Consider the following 18,355-nt stretch of genomic DNA (forward strand, 5'->3'; position numbering starts at 1 on the left):
CCCCCAGGTTGCAGGTTGCCCAGAACTAACGCCAAAAATGTTAATAACAAGAAGTTGTAGGTTCAGAACCAAGGCATTGATTCAAAAAAAACAGAGGTGACATGGGAGGTAGAGAGGAGTAGCCCATTTAGTAATTTCGCCCCATGATCCTGTCCCGCCATTCAGTGAGATTACTGATGATCTCTTCATAAGATATAAGAGCAGAATTAGGCCATTCGGCCCATCGGGTCTGCTCCACCATTCAATCATGGCTGATATGCTCCTCACCTCCATTTTCCTGCCTTCTCCCCATAACCTTCCAACCCATTACTAATTAAAAATCTGTCTAACTCCTCCTTAAATTTACTCACTGTCCCAGCATCCACCGCACTTTGGGGTATTCCACAGATGTACAACCCTTTGGGAGAAGTAGTTTTTCCTCAATTCTGTTCTAAATTTGCTACCCCTTATCTTGAGACCTCTCATTTTAAATTGACCCACAAGAGGAAGCATCTGCTCCACATCTACTTTATCCATACCTTTTATCATCTTGAATCCCTCAATTTGATCTCTCCTCATTCTTCTAAATTCCAGGGAGTATTGACTTAAATTGTTCAATCTCTCTTCATACGACAAACCCCTCACTTTTGGAATCAACCTACTGAGCCTCCTCTGAACTGCCTCCAATGCCACTACATCTTTCCTCAAATACGGGGACCAAAACTTTGCACAATACTCCAGGTGCAGCCTGATCAATGCCTTGTATGATTGCAACAATACTTCCTTATCTTTATATTCTACTCTGTAGCTGTGAATGCCAACATTCCATTTGATTTCTTTATTATCCACTGAACTTGCATGCTAGTTTTCTGTGACTCAACTTTAACTTCCCCATTCCCTTTAATACCTTTGGTTAGCAGAAATCAATCTCAGTTTTAAAACTGACCTTGTGTCAACTGCTGTTTGCAGGGATAAAACATTTTGTGCAACAAGAGGCTAGGAATTTGAATAGACATCCTGACATGATATAATTTAAATAATAGACTTTAATAAGAACATTGGATGAAAATTTCAGCAGGAAGGGGACGTGATGGCCCAGTGGTATTATCATTAGATTATTTATCCAGAAACTCAGCTAATGTTCTGGGGACACAGGTTTGAATCCTGTCACTGAACTGGAGCAGCCATATACTGTGGTTACAACAGCAGGCAAAAAGCTGAGGAAGCTGTAGCGACTAACTTACCTCCCAGCTTCCCAAAGCCTGTCCACCATCTACAAGGCATAACTCAGGAGTGTGAATAATCACCATTTCCCTAAATGAGTGCAGTGGTGGATAGAGGGTGTACCATTAACAAGATGCACTGCAGCAACTCACCAAGGCTCCTTAGGCAACACCTTCCAAACCTGTGACCTCTACCACCAAGAAGAACAAAGGCAGCAGATGCCAAGGATGCAAGTTCCCATGTAAGTCACACAAGATCAGGAGTTGGAACTAAATTATTGTCCTTTCATTATCACTGGGTCAAAATCTTGGCATTCCCTTCCTAACAGCACTATGGATGTACCTACACTAGTTGGACTGCCATCACCTTCTCAAGGGCAATTAATTCTGATCCAACCAGCAATATGAAAACATTACAGCCATCTTGTTAACAAATAAATTAAGTTGGGTGCAATAGTCCAGTTGAAGCTAAACTGGGATTTTATACTGATTTACCATAACATGTTTGTATTTGTACTTTATGTCCCTGTTTATAATGCTGAGACTCCAATGCACTTTATTTAACCAACCTGCCCAACTACCTTCAATGATTTGTGTACAAAAAAAATCACTTTGTTCTCTTCAGGACTCTACCCTTATTTTATTTTGCCCCACCCCATGAATTTGATTTTTGAAATTGTAGATGTTAGGTTTATGCTGAAAATTTTCAAACTCTACTCTGACCTAAAATAACAGCGGGCAGGATTGGGCAATCAGGACTGCCGGGGGGGGTGGGAGAAGATTGACACAGGCCAGGGAGGTCGGCGAGGCTGGCCTGGTCACGTCTGGGGGGGCCAGCAATCGGGAGGTGGAGAGGGGTCGCTGGTACAGCCAGCAATGTGGGAGTGCAGGGTTGGCCAGTGATTGAGCTGCCAAGCAATTGGGAGGCCAGCAGTGCGGGGCTACTGCGCATGCGCCAATCTCCACTCTGACAGATCGGCACATGCACAATGACCTGCTCAGGGCTCTGCGGCCAGCCTCTCCAGCAGAGAACAGACTTTGCCACTGATTTTTTTGTGAGATTCACACTAGTGCATTCTGCTGTGCAAACTGTGGGAGATTAATTTGGAAAATCCCGCTGAAAAAAACCAACGGAATTTATTCCAGCTTTTAAACAAATTTGACACTTAGAATTTTTTTTTGGAGAATCCACCCATGAGAGTATTTCTGACTAAATGCCCCTGTCTGGTGTCCTGAGGATAGGTACTAGTTTAAGGGGGTGTGGAGCAGGCCCATTCAAATGATATACAATACCACGTTTCTTTGCATCTGCCCCTCTAGAGGCAAGCTGGTGAGTCCTAAGAGGGATTGATGCATCTTGCTGCCTCCTGATATCAGCAGAGCAAAGAGGAATGGTGAGGGATGGTTTAGGGAGCACAGGTTTAAGATGCGAGGGGCAACGTTTAAAGGAGATGTATGAGGCAGATTATTTACACAGAGGGTGCTGGGTTTCTGGAACTCGTTGCTGGAGGAGGTAGTGGAAGCGGATACAGTAGTGATTTTTTAGGGGCATCTTGACAAGTGTATGAATAGGATGGGAATAGAAGGATATGGTCCCTGGAAGGGTAGGGAGTTTTAATTAAGTCAGGCAGCATGGTCAGTGCAGCCTTGGAGGGCCGAAGGGCCTGTTCCTATGCTGTAATTTTCTTTGTTCTTTGAGGAGATTGTACCTGTCGAGTTCCAACATAACAAATACACCTGAATTCTGGAGTGTCCATGAAACAACCTGGACAAAAGTGAGGCCAAAAATATTGTCCTAACAGCAATTGATCATAGACTAATTTGTACAAGGAAAGCAGCAATTGCTATCAAATTTTTGATATCCGACTTTGTCTTCAGACTGGGCCACGAACAGTCACAGCCAGAAGTACTGCCTCACAACATTTTTTTGGGCAGAATTGGGCTTGAAGAACTTCAGCCACCACGCTACTATCGCAAATAGTGGGGAAGTTCTCACACACCTCTGGTCAATATTTTGATTGGGTTTGATTTATTATTGTCATGTATTAGTACAGTGAAAAATATTGTTTCTTGCGCACTGGCTACCTCGCTAAATATTTTTAAGACGCGGGTTGATGGGTTTTTGATAAGAGAGGGGATTAAGGGTCATGGGGAGAGGGCGGGAATGTGGAACTGAGCCACGACAGATCAGCCATGATCTTGTTGAATGGTGGGGCAGGCTCGAAGGGCTAGTTGGCCTACTCCTGCTCCTATTTCTTATGTTCTTATACAGACAAAATATACCTTACAATGAGAAAGAAAGGCGTGCAGAATGTAGTATTACAGTTAGAGCTAGGGTGTAGAGAAAGATCAATTTAATAGGAAGTAGGTCCATTCAAAAGTCTGATGGCAGCAGGGAAGAAGCTGTTCTTGAGTATTTGTTCCAAGCAATATCACCAAGTAGATTTTCTGGTCATTAGTACATTGCTGTTTGGAGACCTCACTGTGCAAACTGGCTGTGCATTTCCAATACATCATTGATTACACTTGCAAAAATATTTCATTGGTTATATTGCATCATGAAACTCCGAAAGCTGCTATGAAGTTGCCAAGTGATCTATATAGAAACAAACCTTTCTTTTTCTTTAGCCCATCTTCCAGCCTCATCCTTTCTATAAAAACAAATGTACCCATGACAATAATTCATTTTTCAGATACACTTACTGATGGTTTTGCTGTTGAAACATGGCCATGTTCTTGCCCAGCTTGTGCTTTGGATTATTGAATTCTTGGTTTCCAGTGTTATTTCAAAAAGTGAGAGTCAACCAGTTTTTATTTGAAGGTATTGATCATTAGTCATTTCTTCCCCACTCTTCATTACAGCAATTTTCTTCTTGCAAAGTGTATTGATTCTCTTATGGGATACAATTCAACCAGCATGGTGGCACAATGGTTAACAGTGCTGCCTCACAGCGCCAAGGACCCGGGCTCAACTCCAGCCTCGGGTTACAGTCTGTGTGGAGTTTGCGTGTTCTCCCCATGTCTTGTGGGTTTCCTCCGGGTGCTCTGGTTTCCTCCCATAGTCCAAAGATGGGCAGGTTAGGTTGATTGACCATGCTAAATTGGCCCTAGTATCAGAGGGATTAGCAGGGTAAGTATGTGGGTTTATGGGATACGGCCTGGGTGAGATTGTGGTTGGTGCAGACTTGATGGATCGAATGGCCTCCTTCTGCACTGTAGGGATTGTATGGGTTCTATGGTATCATCGGATGTTACGGTGGCATAATGGTTAGCACTTCTGTCTCAGCACCAGGACCCCAGTTAAATTCTGACCAGTGTGGAGTCTGCACGTTCTCCCCGTGTCTGCGTGTGTTTCCTCCGGGTGTTCCGGTTTCCTCCCACAGTCCAAAGATATGCACAGATTGGCCATGCTAAATTGTCCCTTAGTGTCCAAAGATGTTTGGTCAGATGGGTTATGAGGAGAGGGCCTGTGTAAAATAATTTGTGCAGACTTGATGGGTCAATGCCTCCTTCTGCACCGCAAACATTCTATTCTATGATGCTATTCTAAGCATTACGTACCCTTTTGTCTAACAGCCAAGTAATCATTTTCTTTGTGAAAATCCAGAGGATGTTATGATCATTCAAATGAAGGAGACTTACTTCAGACAGGCCTGATCATCACCAACCAGTGTGAACATTTACATTTAGTCTGGCTCACAATCACACATGCTGCTTCCCAAACAGAATCATAGGTCATAGCTACAAAATTGGTGGTTAGTTCTAAAACAATAACTTTTTTTCTACCATTTCACTTCCAATTATTGTTCTCCAAGCAGGAAAAAGACTTTTTAAAATTCCTAGATTTGGCCCCATTGTGCTAATTTACAGTTGTTGGGCTTTCTAGTTTATCTTTATCATCATAGAATCCTCACAGTGCAAAAGAAGGCCATTCAGCCCATCATGTCTGTACTGACCACAATCCCACTCAGGCGCTATTCCCATAACCCTACACACATTTATCCTATTAATCCCCCTGACACTAGGGTCAATTTAACATGACCAATCAACTTAACCCGCAAATCTTCGGACTGTGGGAGGAAACCAGAGCATCCAGAGGAAACCAACGCAGACACGGGGAGAATGTGCAAACTCCACACAGACAATGACTTGAGGCCGTAATTGAACCTGGGTCTCTGGCACTGTGAGGTAGCAGTGTTAACCACTGTGCCACCATGCCACTCTTTTTAAGCCCAAACATAAAAGCAAAATCACGCTAAAATGTGGCTGTTTTGATATTTAAATACAAGACAAATACAAATTTGAATTTAAACTGATCAATATGGAAAACTGAATATGCTTTTACAAACGTGCATGCTTATACCGTATAAAATACTGGTGGACAACCTGTAGCCCACGCATTACATCAAAGTTCTGAATGTGGCCCGCGAGAAATGTGTTGACTATTGCCCACGCTGCAGCTCAATCAGCACGCCCCATGAGTTGTGGGTACGCAAATGCAGTTATCAAAATTATCTAATCTCGGAAGGCTGTCTTGGTATGACACCAGTGCATATGGGAGTTTGCACATTTTGATGTTACTTTTGGCAGTAATTTATTTGCCCCTAATGGATCACTTTATGTTGAAGTGAGAAAGGAGAATCAAGAGCAAAATCAATAATTAAGAAGTAATGTTGGTTCCAAAAAATACAATATTAAGAGACATTGTGACGTGCGCCATTCTTCATATGGTAAATATTTCTGGCAGCCACAGGAGCAGGTAACTAGATGAGTATTAACTGAGAGTGACACAGTGCCTTTAACTAGCTTTGCTATTGCTTGGTTACTTGTAAAATATGGAAAGCCATTCACAAATGGCGAATTACAGAAACAATTCTATCTGGAATTAAGAATCTACTGATGACCATGAAACAATTGTCAATTGACAGAAAACCCATCTGCTTCACTTATGTCCCTTAGGGAAGGAAATCTGCCAGCCTTACCTGGCCTGGCCTACACATGTCTCCAGAGCCACAGCAATGTGGTTGATTCTTAACTGCCTCCAAGGGCCACCAAGGATGGGTAATAAATGCTGACCAGTCAGCAACTCCCATGTCCCATGAATGTATAAAAAGTACATCATCAAATCTTGAGATGTTTTATTTGCTGGGTGTGAAAACCCAAGAGGAAATAAACAAACGTGCCAAGTGTCTGCAGCAGCAGGCACCCTGTGATATTGCTTTTGATCTGACAAGAGCAGCTTTTCAAAATTGTACTTTCAAGTAAGGATACTAGATTAATACACAAAATAAGTTCACATGCGATTTGGGGTCATTTATTAGCTTAAATAGAGGATTGGCTAACCAACAGAAGTCATGACATGGAGATGCCAGCGTTGGACTGGGGTAAACACAGTAAGAAATCTCACAATACCAGGTTAAAGTCCCAACAAAATTATTTGGTAGCAAAAGCCACTAGCTTTCGGAGCAGTGCTCCTTCATCAGGTAAGTGTACTTATCTGACGAAGGAGCAGTGCTCCGAAAGCCAGTGGCTTTTGTTATCAAAAACTTGCTGAATTTTAACCTGATGTTGAGAGACTTCTGTTTTTAACCAACAGAAAGCAGTGAGTTGGGATAAATGGGTCTTTCTTAGGTTGGCAAGATATAATTAGTGGTGCCACAGGTTTAGTCCTCGGGCCCAACTATTTACAAAGTATATTAATGACTTGGATGCAGGGAAAGTAGGTACCATAGCCAAATTTTCAGATGACATTATACTAGGTGGGATAATAAGTCATTAATTAATTAAGAAACTTACAAACGGATATGGGTAGGTTAAGTGAGACAAAATTTGGCAGAAGGAGTTTAAGATGGATAAACGGTTAGCACAGTGGTTAACCTCACAAAGCAGGAGACCCGGGTTCAATTCCAACCTTGCGTGACTGTATGAAATTTATATATTCTCCCCGTCTGCATAGGTTTCCTCTGGGTGCTCTGATTTCCTCCGTCACAAAGGTTAAATGGACTGGCCAGGCTAAATTGCCCCATAGTATCCAAAGATCTGTAGTTTAGGGGGATTATCCGAGTAAATGTGTGGGGGTGCAGTAATAGGTAATGGGGTGGTCTTGGGTAAGTTATTCTTTCATAGCAGTACAGGCTCAATGAGCTGAATGGCCTCTTCTGCACTGTAGGGACTCTATGAAGTATGAGGTTATCTATTTTGGAAGGATAAATACAAAGGCAAATTATCTAAATGGAGGGAAGCTTCTCCATTTAAGAAGAGAAATTCTTACACTTAAATGAGAGAAGAGGAATTTGGGTGTTCTTGTGCATGACTCAGAAAATTAGTATACAGATACAACAGGTAATCAGGAACGTAAATAGAATCTTGGCATTTATTGCTAGAAGAATAAACATAAAAAGTGGTGTTGACGCTACTGTACAAAGCTCATAGAAAATTGTGTAGTTTTGGTCTCCTTACAGGAGGAGAGATCCAGTTGCAGTTCAGAGGTTCTCCAGAATGATTCTAGATGAGGGGTTTGACTTACAGAGAGATTGGGCAATTGTGCCTTACCCTGGAGTTTCGAAGAATGAATGATCTAATTCTGCAAAAATAAGGATTGATAAAGTAGACATGGAGAGGATGTTTCCTCTTATAAAGTAATCTAGAAGAGGTCATAGTTTTAGGACAAGTGGAGCAGATTTATGAGAATAAATTATTTCTGTCAAAGGGTCACGACTCTGGAATTCACTACCCCAGAACAGGGCAGGATGGTGGCACAATGATTAGCACTGCGACCGCACAGCTCCAGGGACTTGGGCTCGATTCCCAGCTTGGGTCGCTGTGTGTGTGGAGTTTGCATTTTCCCCATATCTGAGTAGGTTTCCTCCCACCGTCCAAAGGTGTGTGGGTTAGATTGATTGGCTGTGCTAAATTGCCCCTTAGTGTGTAGGTTCAAGGGATCAGTGGGGCAAATATGTGGGATTACAGAGTTAAGACCTGGGTGAGATTGTTGTCGGTGCAGACTCGATGGGCCAAATCACCTTCTGCACTGTAGGGATTCTACAGTGAATGCTGGGGCAGCATGAAGAAATGGACATATTTTTAATTAGCAAGGGTTTTAAAGATTACAGTAAACGGTCATGTAGTGAAGTGGAGATCAATCATGATTATCTGCATGTTGTGTGTCTGCGAGTGCTTCCTCTGGGTGTGCTGATTTCCTCCCACAGTGCGAAAGACATGTTGGTTAGGTGCATTGGCTATGCTAAATTCTCCCTCAGTGTATCCAAACAGGCATCGGAGGGTGGCAACTAGGGAGATTGTCACAGTAACTCAATTGCAGTGTTAATGTAAGCTTACTCATGACACGAATAAATAAACTTCAACTAATCGTATTAAATGGGGGAGCAGGCTCAAGGGGCTGAATTGCCAACTCCTTGTTCTTGTGATGAATACAAAAACATTGCTAAGCTTTGCACAGAGGTGTGTTGACAATGATCTGAACAGGACAGAACTTTTAGATCTCTTGATAATAAACGGAACAAGCACAATGTTTATTGATTGATTATTTAAAGAGTACAAGTGACCTTTGGAAAAAATGTGCCAGCTACAATAGGTACCGTTCCATGTTTGGTATCTGCTGTATGGATTTTTAGCTTTAAACATTTAGTGTACTGACATATTTGGCATACATTGCATAATATACCAAGAAGCACTCTGTACCTAACTTGACAAGCACATCAGACAAAGCTATAATGGACAGTGGTACAGATTGTTAACTTGATACATGCTCACCCCCTGCTTCAGCATCAGTTTGTGGAACTTGTGGGCCAAACTGACACAGAGTGTGGACAATTGTCATGCACACTGAAATGCACAAGCTAAGCAGTGGTAAAATATTGGACTGCTCCCTGGTACTTCTACCAGAGTCCAGCTCAGAAATCTAATTTACCCAGAGTTGCAAGATGAAAACTGGATTTTGTATGTGACTTTTCTTGCCAACACCAATGACCATCTGAATGTGTTGAAAGAGTCATCGTTGGAGAAAAAAAATCACCTCTTACCCATGCTAGGTGAAACTCATATGTATAGTAAATATCCACTCAGTTATTTTCATGTGATTACCTAGTATTGCTGGAAAAAAAACATTGATCAAGTCAAAGAATATAATCCATCCACTCACATACAAGCGGTGTCTACACTGAGACCATTTTGGCAACCGCTTATTTCTGAGTGATCAGAAACCCTTCCTCTCATTGCTCTCAAATCCATCTGAATTTGAGCAAATGTGGCACAGCGTATCAAAAGCATCGGGGTTGATAAAAGGGAGTTTGAGGAGGAATTAATTCATGTCCATGCCCTGGATGAAGACAAAATTAACCAGCTCAAGAGGACAGGTACACAAGAACTTTGAGCAGCCCTAGTCCAATTCTCTGGCACTACATTGCAAAGCTGATGCCAATTTTTGGATCAACATCCATGTAAGAGCAGAACTTTTGTTGCTCTGGGACATATCAAATGCAAGAAATGCAACAAGCGGTAACTTCAGTGCTGAACTGTAAAGCATCTGCAACCCTCAAAAGAAAGCTTATGGAGGTCAGATCCAACCAGAAGTTACACTGCAAATATTGTGAAGAGTTAATCATTTCTGCAATTGGTTATGAAATATTCAGTATATTTAATCTTATTCATGGGATCACGGTTAGTGCACATGCCTGATTTCAATCTTAGGCCCACAGATGAAGAAAAGCCAGTCATGCAGCCCATTCACTGATTTAGTGGGCAATACTTCAAAGCAGAATTCAAGGAAAATAAATTTATTCACATACCACACCAATACGCAAAACATTTAAATTGAATATTTATTTATACCGAAATAAAATTTAGAATCGGAGCTTCTGGAAAAACCATTTATTCTTTCCCGTCTTGTACCTGCAGAAAAAAATCATAATTTATGAATCTCAAACATTAGAAACAACAATTTTATTTTGACAAAAATTTCAGGTATAATCCTTATTAATACTCAATGCTAAGCATAAGCCATAATGGCACTTAGGTCTGAACCCTTGGTAAAATTTATCGTAGTTTGTTCTCAACAATCATCCATTGAGAAGAAATCACAGCAAGGCAGGCCAAACTGAAATTTGGGAAGATAATATTAAATATTTATTTCACAGACTGGGTCAGAGGTAAATATTACACCTATTACTGTTTGCATTATGTGACAGCTGGTTTTGGATATCATTTAGTTGTCACCTCGAACTTGGTTAAAACTAAAATGTCAAAAGTCGACACTTGAGAATTGCTCTATTTCACTATGTTACGAGCATGATTATCTAAACTTAGGGAGCCTGCAAAGCACAGAAAACACTGCAGTCTGCATTTTTGGGACAGGTCATTCACACAGCTGAGGTTAGAGGCCTTTCTGGGGGCCTGCATATTTTTAATACAACAATCTCTCAAAGATGTTGCCTCTCTGTTGGTTGACAACCTTGCTTTTAAACAGAGACCTTTCCTCTGTCTATATAGAAATCAACAAATATATTCACTTAATTGTAATCTTGCTGGGTGGGTATGACATTGGCAGTTAGCCTTAAAAGGTTATTTTGATCATTAACCTGCTGCCGGCTGCCAAGTAAAATGGGAGCAAACAAAATGGACAATGCCCAAGCACAAAGCTCCATTTGTTTTATTAAGACAGGTAAAAATATTTTTGAAAATATTCCACCTTATTTGACAAGACTTAAATTTTGTCTTGAATCCATTCTGATTTCATACCTTTCCTCAAACTTTACTTTGGCTTCCCGCCTGGCTTTACGTTTCAAAGCAGGATCCCTAAAAACATCCTTGTTCACCACGGTCTTATCCAGGGGAATGTCAACTGAGTACCTGGTAATAAAGAAAAACAATTAAGATTCAACAAAAGGAAAAATTACTCTTTACCCATTATGAAGGGTTGCCAATGGCTCATTGAAATTGGACGTTTAATAATGTCCAGGTTTTCACAACTCCCACAAACAAAACTAGAACTCTACTTTGATCTGATCCAAAAAAGCAGGAAGCTGGATCAGTGATGGGGATGGTAAAAATTGTCCCAACGCACCTGGTGAACCGTATCATATGTGAACAGGACTCTAATTTTTCATGCTTCACAAAGTCAAATAGTTCACCAACATTTGCTGCCTAAAGAAAGGAACTGGAAGGGAACCAACATCAATAGAATTACACTTCAAGACTCAATAATACCTCAAGGAGAAAGGCTCAACAGGAAAACCATTGGTCTTGTGTACTGAGTTCCATCAATGTCAGTAGTCAATGGTTAAGGCAGGTTATGGAATGTTAGCCTTTATTAAGAAAGGAAGTAACACAAAAGTGAGGGTTCTATACTTCAGTTATATGGGGCATTGGTGAGGTCACACCTTGAACAGTATATGCAGTTTTCATCTCCTTATTTAAAGGAAGCAAATGCATGGGTTCAGAGATGACTTACTAGATAGTTAGAATGTGTGCTGCCCCATGACAAAAGGTTGAACAGATTGGGTTTCTTTCCACTGGAGTTTAGAAGAGTGATGTGTGACTTGATTGAGTGTACAAGACCATGAAAGGTTTCAACAAGTTGGATGTGGAAAGGATATTTCCTCTTGTAGATGAGTGCAGAACTAGGGGACATAGAACATAACAGCGCAGAACAGGCCCTTCAGCCCATGATGTTGCGCCGACCAGTTAAAAAGCAATGACCCTCTAGCCTAAAACAAACCCTTTCCATCCATAAACCTATCTACGGATCTCTTAAACGCCCCCAAACTAGGCGCATTTACAACTGCAGCAGGCAGGACATTCCAATCCCTCACCACCCTCTGGGTAAAGAACCTACCCCTGACATCCGTCCTATAACTACCACCCCTTAATTTAAAGCTATGCCCCCTCGTGCTAGCTTTCTCCATCCGAGGAAAAAGGCTATCACTGTCCACCCTATCTAAACCTCTAATCATCTTATATGTTTCAATAAGGTCCCCTCTTAGCCGCCTTCTTTCTAACGAAAACAACCTCAAATCCCTCAGTCTCTCCTCACAGGACCTCCACGGGATTAAAATTTGAGGTCACCCTTTTTTAGGCAGAGATTAGGAGAATTTTATTTGCTCAGGAAGTTGCGCAACTTTGGAACTCTGCAGCAGTAGAGGTGGGATCATTGAATATCTTCTAAGTGGAAATGGATATTCTTGCAAGGCAAAGGAATCAAATGTTAATCGGGGTAGATAGGAATGTGGAATTTGAAACACAAACAAATCAGCCATGATCTTCTCGAATGGTGGAGCAGGCCTGAGGAGCTGAATGGCCTACTTCATATTTCATGTTTGTATGAATCATGACAACAGGTCAATCAGGTTAAACAATAAATGTTACCTTATCAGCACTGTCCATAACACATGATTTATACCAAAGAAAAAACGTGGTGTGGTTGTTGATAGGTTAAAGTGAAATCTGATCTTGTCTTAAAATCTACCATCGCATACATATCCAGTGGGAGTTTCTCCACCATAAGCGCATGAACATCCACTGTCTTTCCCATTCTAGCCCAGGTTCTGCCAGGCATAAATTCTCTCTCAGCTAATCACGAGTAAATTCATCCCAGCTGAAATCTGGGACTTTACCTCCATATTTGTGGTATTCAGTGCTTTAACCCTGGGAAGATACCAAAGAGTCTGGTGCATTGTGTGCACTACATCTGACAAAGAGCTCTCAAACAGCAGAAAGTAGCTGCTGTTTCTCCACCTGCTTACTGGGTAGGAACCCTTGCTCGATGTGTGAGAACATTGGGATTCTTCAGTTCTCTGCCTAAAGACAGTCAGACCTTCGAGCCAGAACCTCACCTTGGTTAGGCAAAGGTGGCAGTTCCAAATCCACCCCAGCCGGAAGAGGGAATGAACCCCATGCAGTTGGCACCAATCTGATCCACATCTTCTATCAGTCAGCTGAGCCAACACACCCCCTCCCACAAACAAGTGGCTCTATGTAAGTCGTAGTCAGAAGCCATAAAAGGTGGTGGCAGATGCTCCAATTATGTCAGGGTTAAGACTTGAATGATAGTCTGTCAAGTCACTGAAAACATACCAGAAGGTGAACACCTAGCAAATGAGCATTCTAACTCCTGGAAAGGGAAAATGATAACTTTTGAAAAAAAATAGTTGATTTTGCTGATTCGATCTTTGACTTTATTCCTTGGAACCATGTTCTGAACGTAATGTGACTCTAACGATTTTTATTCCACCCCAAGTATCTTCAAGTACCATTATGGCCAAAATATTAATGCAGGAAGTGTTCCCTTTCCCAACACCATTTCTCATCTTGTCCACCAAATTCAAGGAGGGAAGTTAAATAAAAAGTACCTTTATTTCACATGTTAGGTCTCAACTTTCAAACAAAGGGTGCATTTTACACAGGAAAAGAAAAATATGCAACTGCTAAGTCCATAAGATATTTGCAGTTAAACCTAACCAGAACATCTTTCATTTTGAAGATTATGTTTACATAGAGACAAATGTTCATTATTTTCATTGCATGTTTAGAAGCGCCTGAAGCGAGAAGCAGCCTACAACTGCAGCTATCCAAGTAAAATTTGTCAGTGACATTTAGGTAATTTAGTGCTCCAAATATCTGAATCAATCCGCATTCCCACTTCTAGTCATGCAGTGAACAACCTTCCTAACACTCCACACCATCAGACAGCCAAGATTCAATTTCAAATTGGCATTTCAATTGTCTATTCAAGTTGATGGATTCCTTCTATGTGAATTCTGTACTTTCTATCTAATGTACAACAGCAGTCAACCTATTCATTCTCTCTCACTTTTGTATAAGGGGAGATGAGTGATTTGCATTCAGGCTCCCAACACCACACTTTATTCTAAATGAAGGCTAGGGGTACATGTAACATTTCGGTGAACTGTTTTTTCCACTGCAGCAAAAATCCTAGCTGGACAGTTACAAAATTTAAGAATGCCCAATACAATACTTCCGCAATCAAAAAACACCATCCATAAATTTCATACAAAGCATGCCAGGGTTTTGGATAGCGGACCGTATGGGTCAAGGGTAAAGAAGATAAACTGAGGGTAACCAACTTAATATCATATCCCTTTCTTCACCTGGTCCAGACATGCAGCAGATGATGGATGGGATGGAGCGGCACCACCACCCACTTTTAAAGAATTATCTCCCCATGTGCCAAGCTAATTTTTTCACAGGAAACATTAACAAAAGCACCAAAGCTCCCAGGGTAGCACAATAGAATAGCAAATAAAATCAAGCAGTCAAGTCAACCTTGTACACTGAATTTTACAATATATGCATTGGATCTGAAAGGTTCTGCACCAGCAATTCAACATTACTGTTATTCTGTTTAAAACCGCCTGTTAAGTTGGTGATTTTAACCACAGGTCAAGTTCTGGAAAACTCAGTATATCAAATTTTGGGGGATTTCATAACAGAAGTGCATCCCCCAATCTTGGAATCTGGCCTTCTATCTAGGCATGATCATCTAGCCCCAAAAACATTTGGGACATACCACAGCATTATTAAATAAACTCTTATGATTTGCACATTTGTTTCGATACTTACCTGGTTGGCATCAGGTGGTTGTAGTTGTATACTTTCACAAAGGATTTGATCTTGGACCTCTTGGCTATTTTCTTCTTTCCCATTTTGGCAGTCACTTTGCGAGGGTAACGATCTATACCAGCGACAAGGGCGTGACTGTATTGTCGGTCAGAGGTCCCATCATCAATGTTCTACAACATTAAGCACAAGATTTTGTTTATTATCACATTATGGAAACAGCTGGTACCAGCAATCCAAATCCTCATGTAGCCAAAGATCACATGTTCAGTGCTCAAAGTCTCCCCCACATCCCATTTCCCCTACCTCATGCCAAATCTTGCAACATTATAAACAAGTACAGCAGATATAGGGATGCTGGACCAAATACCAGCTACAACATGCAGGGAATCTTGACATAGGAACAGGGAGCAGACAATACAACTCATTGAGCCTGCTCCATCATTCAATAGATCACGGATGATCATCCAAACCAATGCCACTTTCCCACCCTATTAGTCCTTAGAAACGTACTGATTCCACTCTTGAACGTGACTGAGCTTCGACAGCCCTCTGGGATAGAGAATTTTAAGATTCACTACCCCAATGAGGAACTTCCTCAGTCATAGAATCCTGTAGTGCAGGTCATTTGGTTCATTGAGCCTCCACCAACAATAATCCCACCCTAACCCCCCCCTACTATGAGGGGCAATTTAGCATGGCCAATCCACCTAACCCGCACATCTTTGGACTGGGGGAGGAAACACACACAGATATAGGAACAATGTGCAAACTCCACACAGGCAGCGATCCAAACCGGAAATTGAATCTGGGTCCCTGGCATTGAGACAGCAGTGCTAACCACTGTGCCATCCTTTAAGGGTCTATTCATTATCCTAGTTATTTCCCTTGGTTATAGATTCATCAGTCGGGGGAACATGCAACTTACATTCCCTCTGGGGCATCCTGTAAGTTTTAATCAGGACACCCCTTTATTCTTCAAACTCTCAGGAATACAAACCCAATCTCTTCATAAAATACTCACCCAATCCCAGGGATTAATCTGGTAAATCTCTGATGCAATCCCTCCATGGCAAGTATATCAGTCCTTAGAGAAAGTGCCAAAATTGTACACAATGCTCTCGGTGAGGTCTCACCAAGGCTGTATACAACTACTGCATAACATCTTCTCTTCTCAAATCCCTTTGCAGTGAAGGCCAATATACCATTTGCCTTTCCAATTGCTCGATGCACCTGCATGTTAACTTTTAGCAACTCAATTCCCTCCACAAACGTTGTTGCACTTTGGACATTAAGACAGATGTTTCTCCAGTTGACTATAAAGCCATGTAATTTAGCTCTTACAAAAAAATCTGTTAAAAATATGCCCAATACTCCATGAAGCAGCAGGTAACCTGCTGCAAAAAAAAACTACAGGGCAGACTTAAGTCTTTGTGACCAATTCACAACATGGTTGAGTGCATTTATCTCTTAACTATAATCACAATGAGGGTACCTTCACAATGACACCTTTGCGCCCAGCATAGCGTCCGGCCAGCACCAGGACCACCTTCCCAGGTTTCATAAACTTGCCCATTTCTGTAAAGGCAAGGCAGACCCGTGTCACACAAAATAGGTATCAAATCAAAACAAGTACACTGCCAAGAGATAGGAGGTCTCTTAGGGAGACCAACACCTAGCCCACAATTCAGTAATCATCTTATTGCATTTGTACATGAATCTTGCTGTTTCTCAATTTGCTTTTTCAACACAACTTTAAAAATAAGTCATTGGCTGTGAAGCACTCTGAAAAGTGATCGGGGGGAGTGGCGAAAGACATAAATTAACTTCTGCCCTTCCACAACAAGTACCACTGGTTTGAATGCAATGCTGGACGCGGTGATGTGGATTCTGCCATAGCCACAGCTTCCCCAGTTAGTGGAGCCTCATTCAGAAGCCAGTCTTTCCACATTTAACACTGTCTGACCCAAGACAGTTCCCCCGCATGGGCGGAGGGGGACACATACGGCTGGAAAGCCGTCATCTCCGGCAGCTGAGTGCAGTGAAAACTGAGGTCTTGCTGTCCAGGTATGGGGAACGGGAGGCCGCACTGAGGCCTCGGTCAGAAGCAGGGATGGAGCCGCACTCAAAGGCCAGCGGAATGGGGGGGGGGAAAGCACTCATAAACCTCATCATCGGCGGCTTAAGCCGGGAACCCAGCTCACAAATAGGGCGCCGGTCGCTCTCGAGGGAGCCCCAGGTTTCACGCAGGGCTGGAACGGGGAAGGTGCGCTGCGCCCCGGCCACGGATGGAGACGGATTTAAATTGTTCCATTCACCGGCTCAGCTGCTGCTGTTCAATGGCCGCCACTCGCCCAAAAGGAAGCGGCCCCGCTCGCGCTGAACTTTGACTCCACGCTCCTAGCGCTGACGTCACAACACTTCCGCCTTGCTCCTGTAGAACCTGCAGAGAATCCAGGAGCCTTGTAGTGTAGCAACTTCACACTCTGGGATGTACATATAGTAGCAAGTTCACTGCAGATTAAACATCAGTGCAAAAGTATAATATTGTGGATGGTAGAATGCATAGAAATAAATTTATTTCATGTGTTTTATTAATGTCACAAGTAGGCTTACATTTACACTGCAATGAAGTTACTGTGAAAATCCCCTAGTTGCCACAATCTGGCATCTGTTTGGGTACATGGAGGGAAAATTTAGCATGGCCAATGCACCTAACCAAGCATGTCTTTCAGACCTGTGACTCCACTTTCAAGGAGCTATGGAACATGTACCTCTAGGTCTTTTTGTTCTGTACCTCTCCCCAACACCCTACCATTAACTGAGTAAGTCCTGCTCTGGTTCTATCTACCAAAATGCATCACCTGGCATTTGTCTAAATTAAACTCCATCTGCCATTCGTCAGTCCACTGGCCCAATTGATCAAGATCCCGTTGCAATTGGAGATAATTTTCTTTACTGTCCTCTATGCCACCAATCATCAAACTTACTAAGCATGCCCTCTATATTCTCATCCAAATCATTAATATAAATGACAAATAACAGTGGGCCCAGCACTGAGGTACACTGCCGGTCACAGGCCTCCAGTTTGAAAAACAACCTCTGCAACCACCCTTTGGCTTCTGTCAAGAAGCCAATTTTGTATCCATTGAGATATCTCACCCTGGATCCCATATGATTATGCACCAAGCTACCATGCGGTACCTTGTCAAAGGCCTTGCTAAAGTCCATGTAGACAACATTAACTGCACTACCCTCATCCACCTTCTTGGTTACCCCTTCAAAAAACTCAATCAAAATTTGTGAGACATGATTTTCCACTCAAAAAGCCATGCTGACTGTCCCTAATCAGTCCTTGCATCTCTAAATGCCTGTAGATCCTGTCTCTCAAAATACTTTCCAACAACTTATCCACCACGGATGTGAGACTCACTGGCCTGTAGTTCCCAGGCTTTTCTCTGCAGCCCTTTTTAAACAAAGGCACAACATTTGCCATTCTCCAACCTTCAGGCACCTTGCCTGTGACTATCGATGATTCAAATATCTCGGCTAGGGGACCT

The 18,355-nt window shown here is 42.1% G+C and overlaps 1 protein-coding gene across 2 annotated transcripts; it reads right to left on the minus strand.

Moving 5' to 3' along the window:
• Nucleotides 1-10,028: 10,028 nt before the first annotated feature.
• Nucleotides 10,029-17,207, minus strand: rpl27 (ribosomal protein L27). Of its 2 annotated transcripts, none has more exons than XM_080213452.1 (5): nucleotides 17,114-17,207; nucleotides 16,291-16,373; nucleotides 14,799-14,968; nucleotides 10,959-11,069; nucleotides 10,029-10,112 (listed from the first exon to the last, which is right to left on the minus strand). In XM_080213452.1, the coding sequence occupies exons 2-5, from the start codon at nucleotides 16,369-16,371 to the stop codon at nucleotides 10,064-10,066; spliced, it is 411 nt and encodes a 136-aa protein (XP_080069578.1). In that variant the 5' UTR covers nucleotides 16,372-16,373; nucleotides 17,114-17,207; the 3' UTR covers nucleotides 10,029-10,063. The 2 variants fall into 2 exon arrangements, with proteins under 2 accessions (XP_080069578.1, XP_080069579.1); XM_080213453.1 differs by lacking the exon at nucleotides 17,114-17,207 and adding an exon at nucleotides 17,000-17,022.
• Between the last annotated feature and the right edge of the window lie 1,148 nt (nucleotides 17,208-18,355).

The sequence above is a fragment of the Carcharhinus amblyrhynchos genome, chromosome 27 (genome assembly GCF_965287045.1).
Source record: "Carcharhinus amblyrhynchos chromosome 27, sCarAmb.v2.hapA, whole genome shotgun sequence".
NCBI lineage: Eukaryota > Metazoa > Chordata > Chondrichthyes > Carcharhiniformes > Carcharhinidae > Carcharhinus > Carcharhinus amblyrhynchos.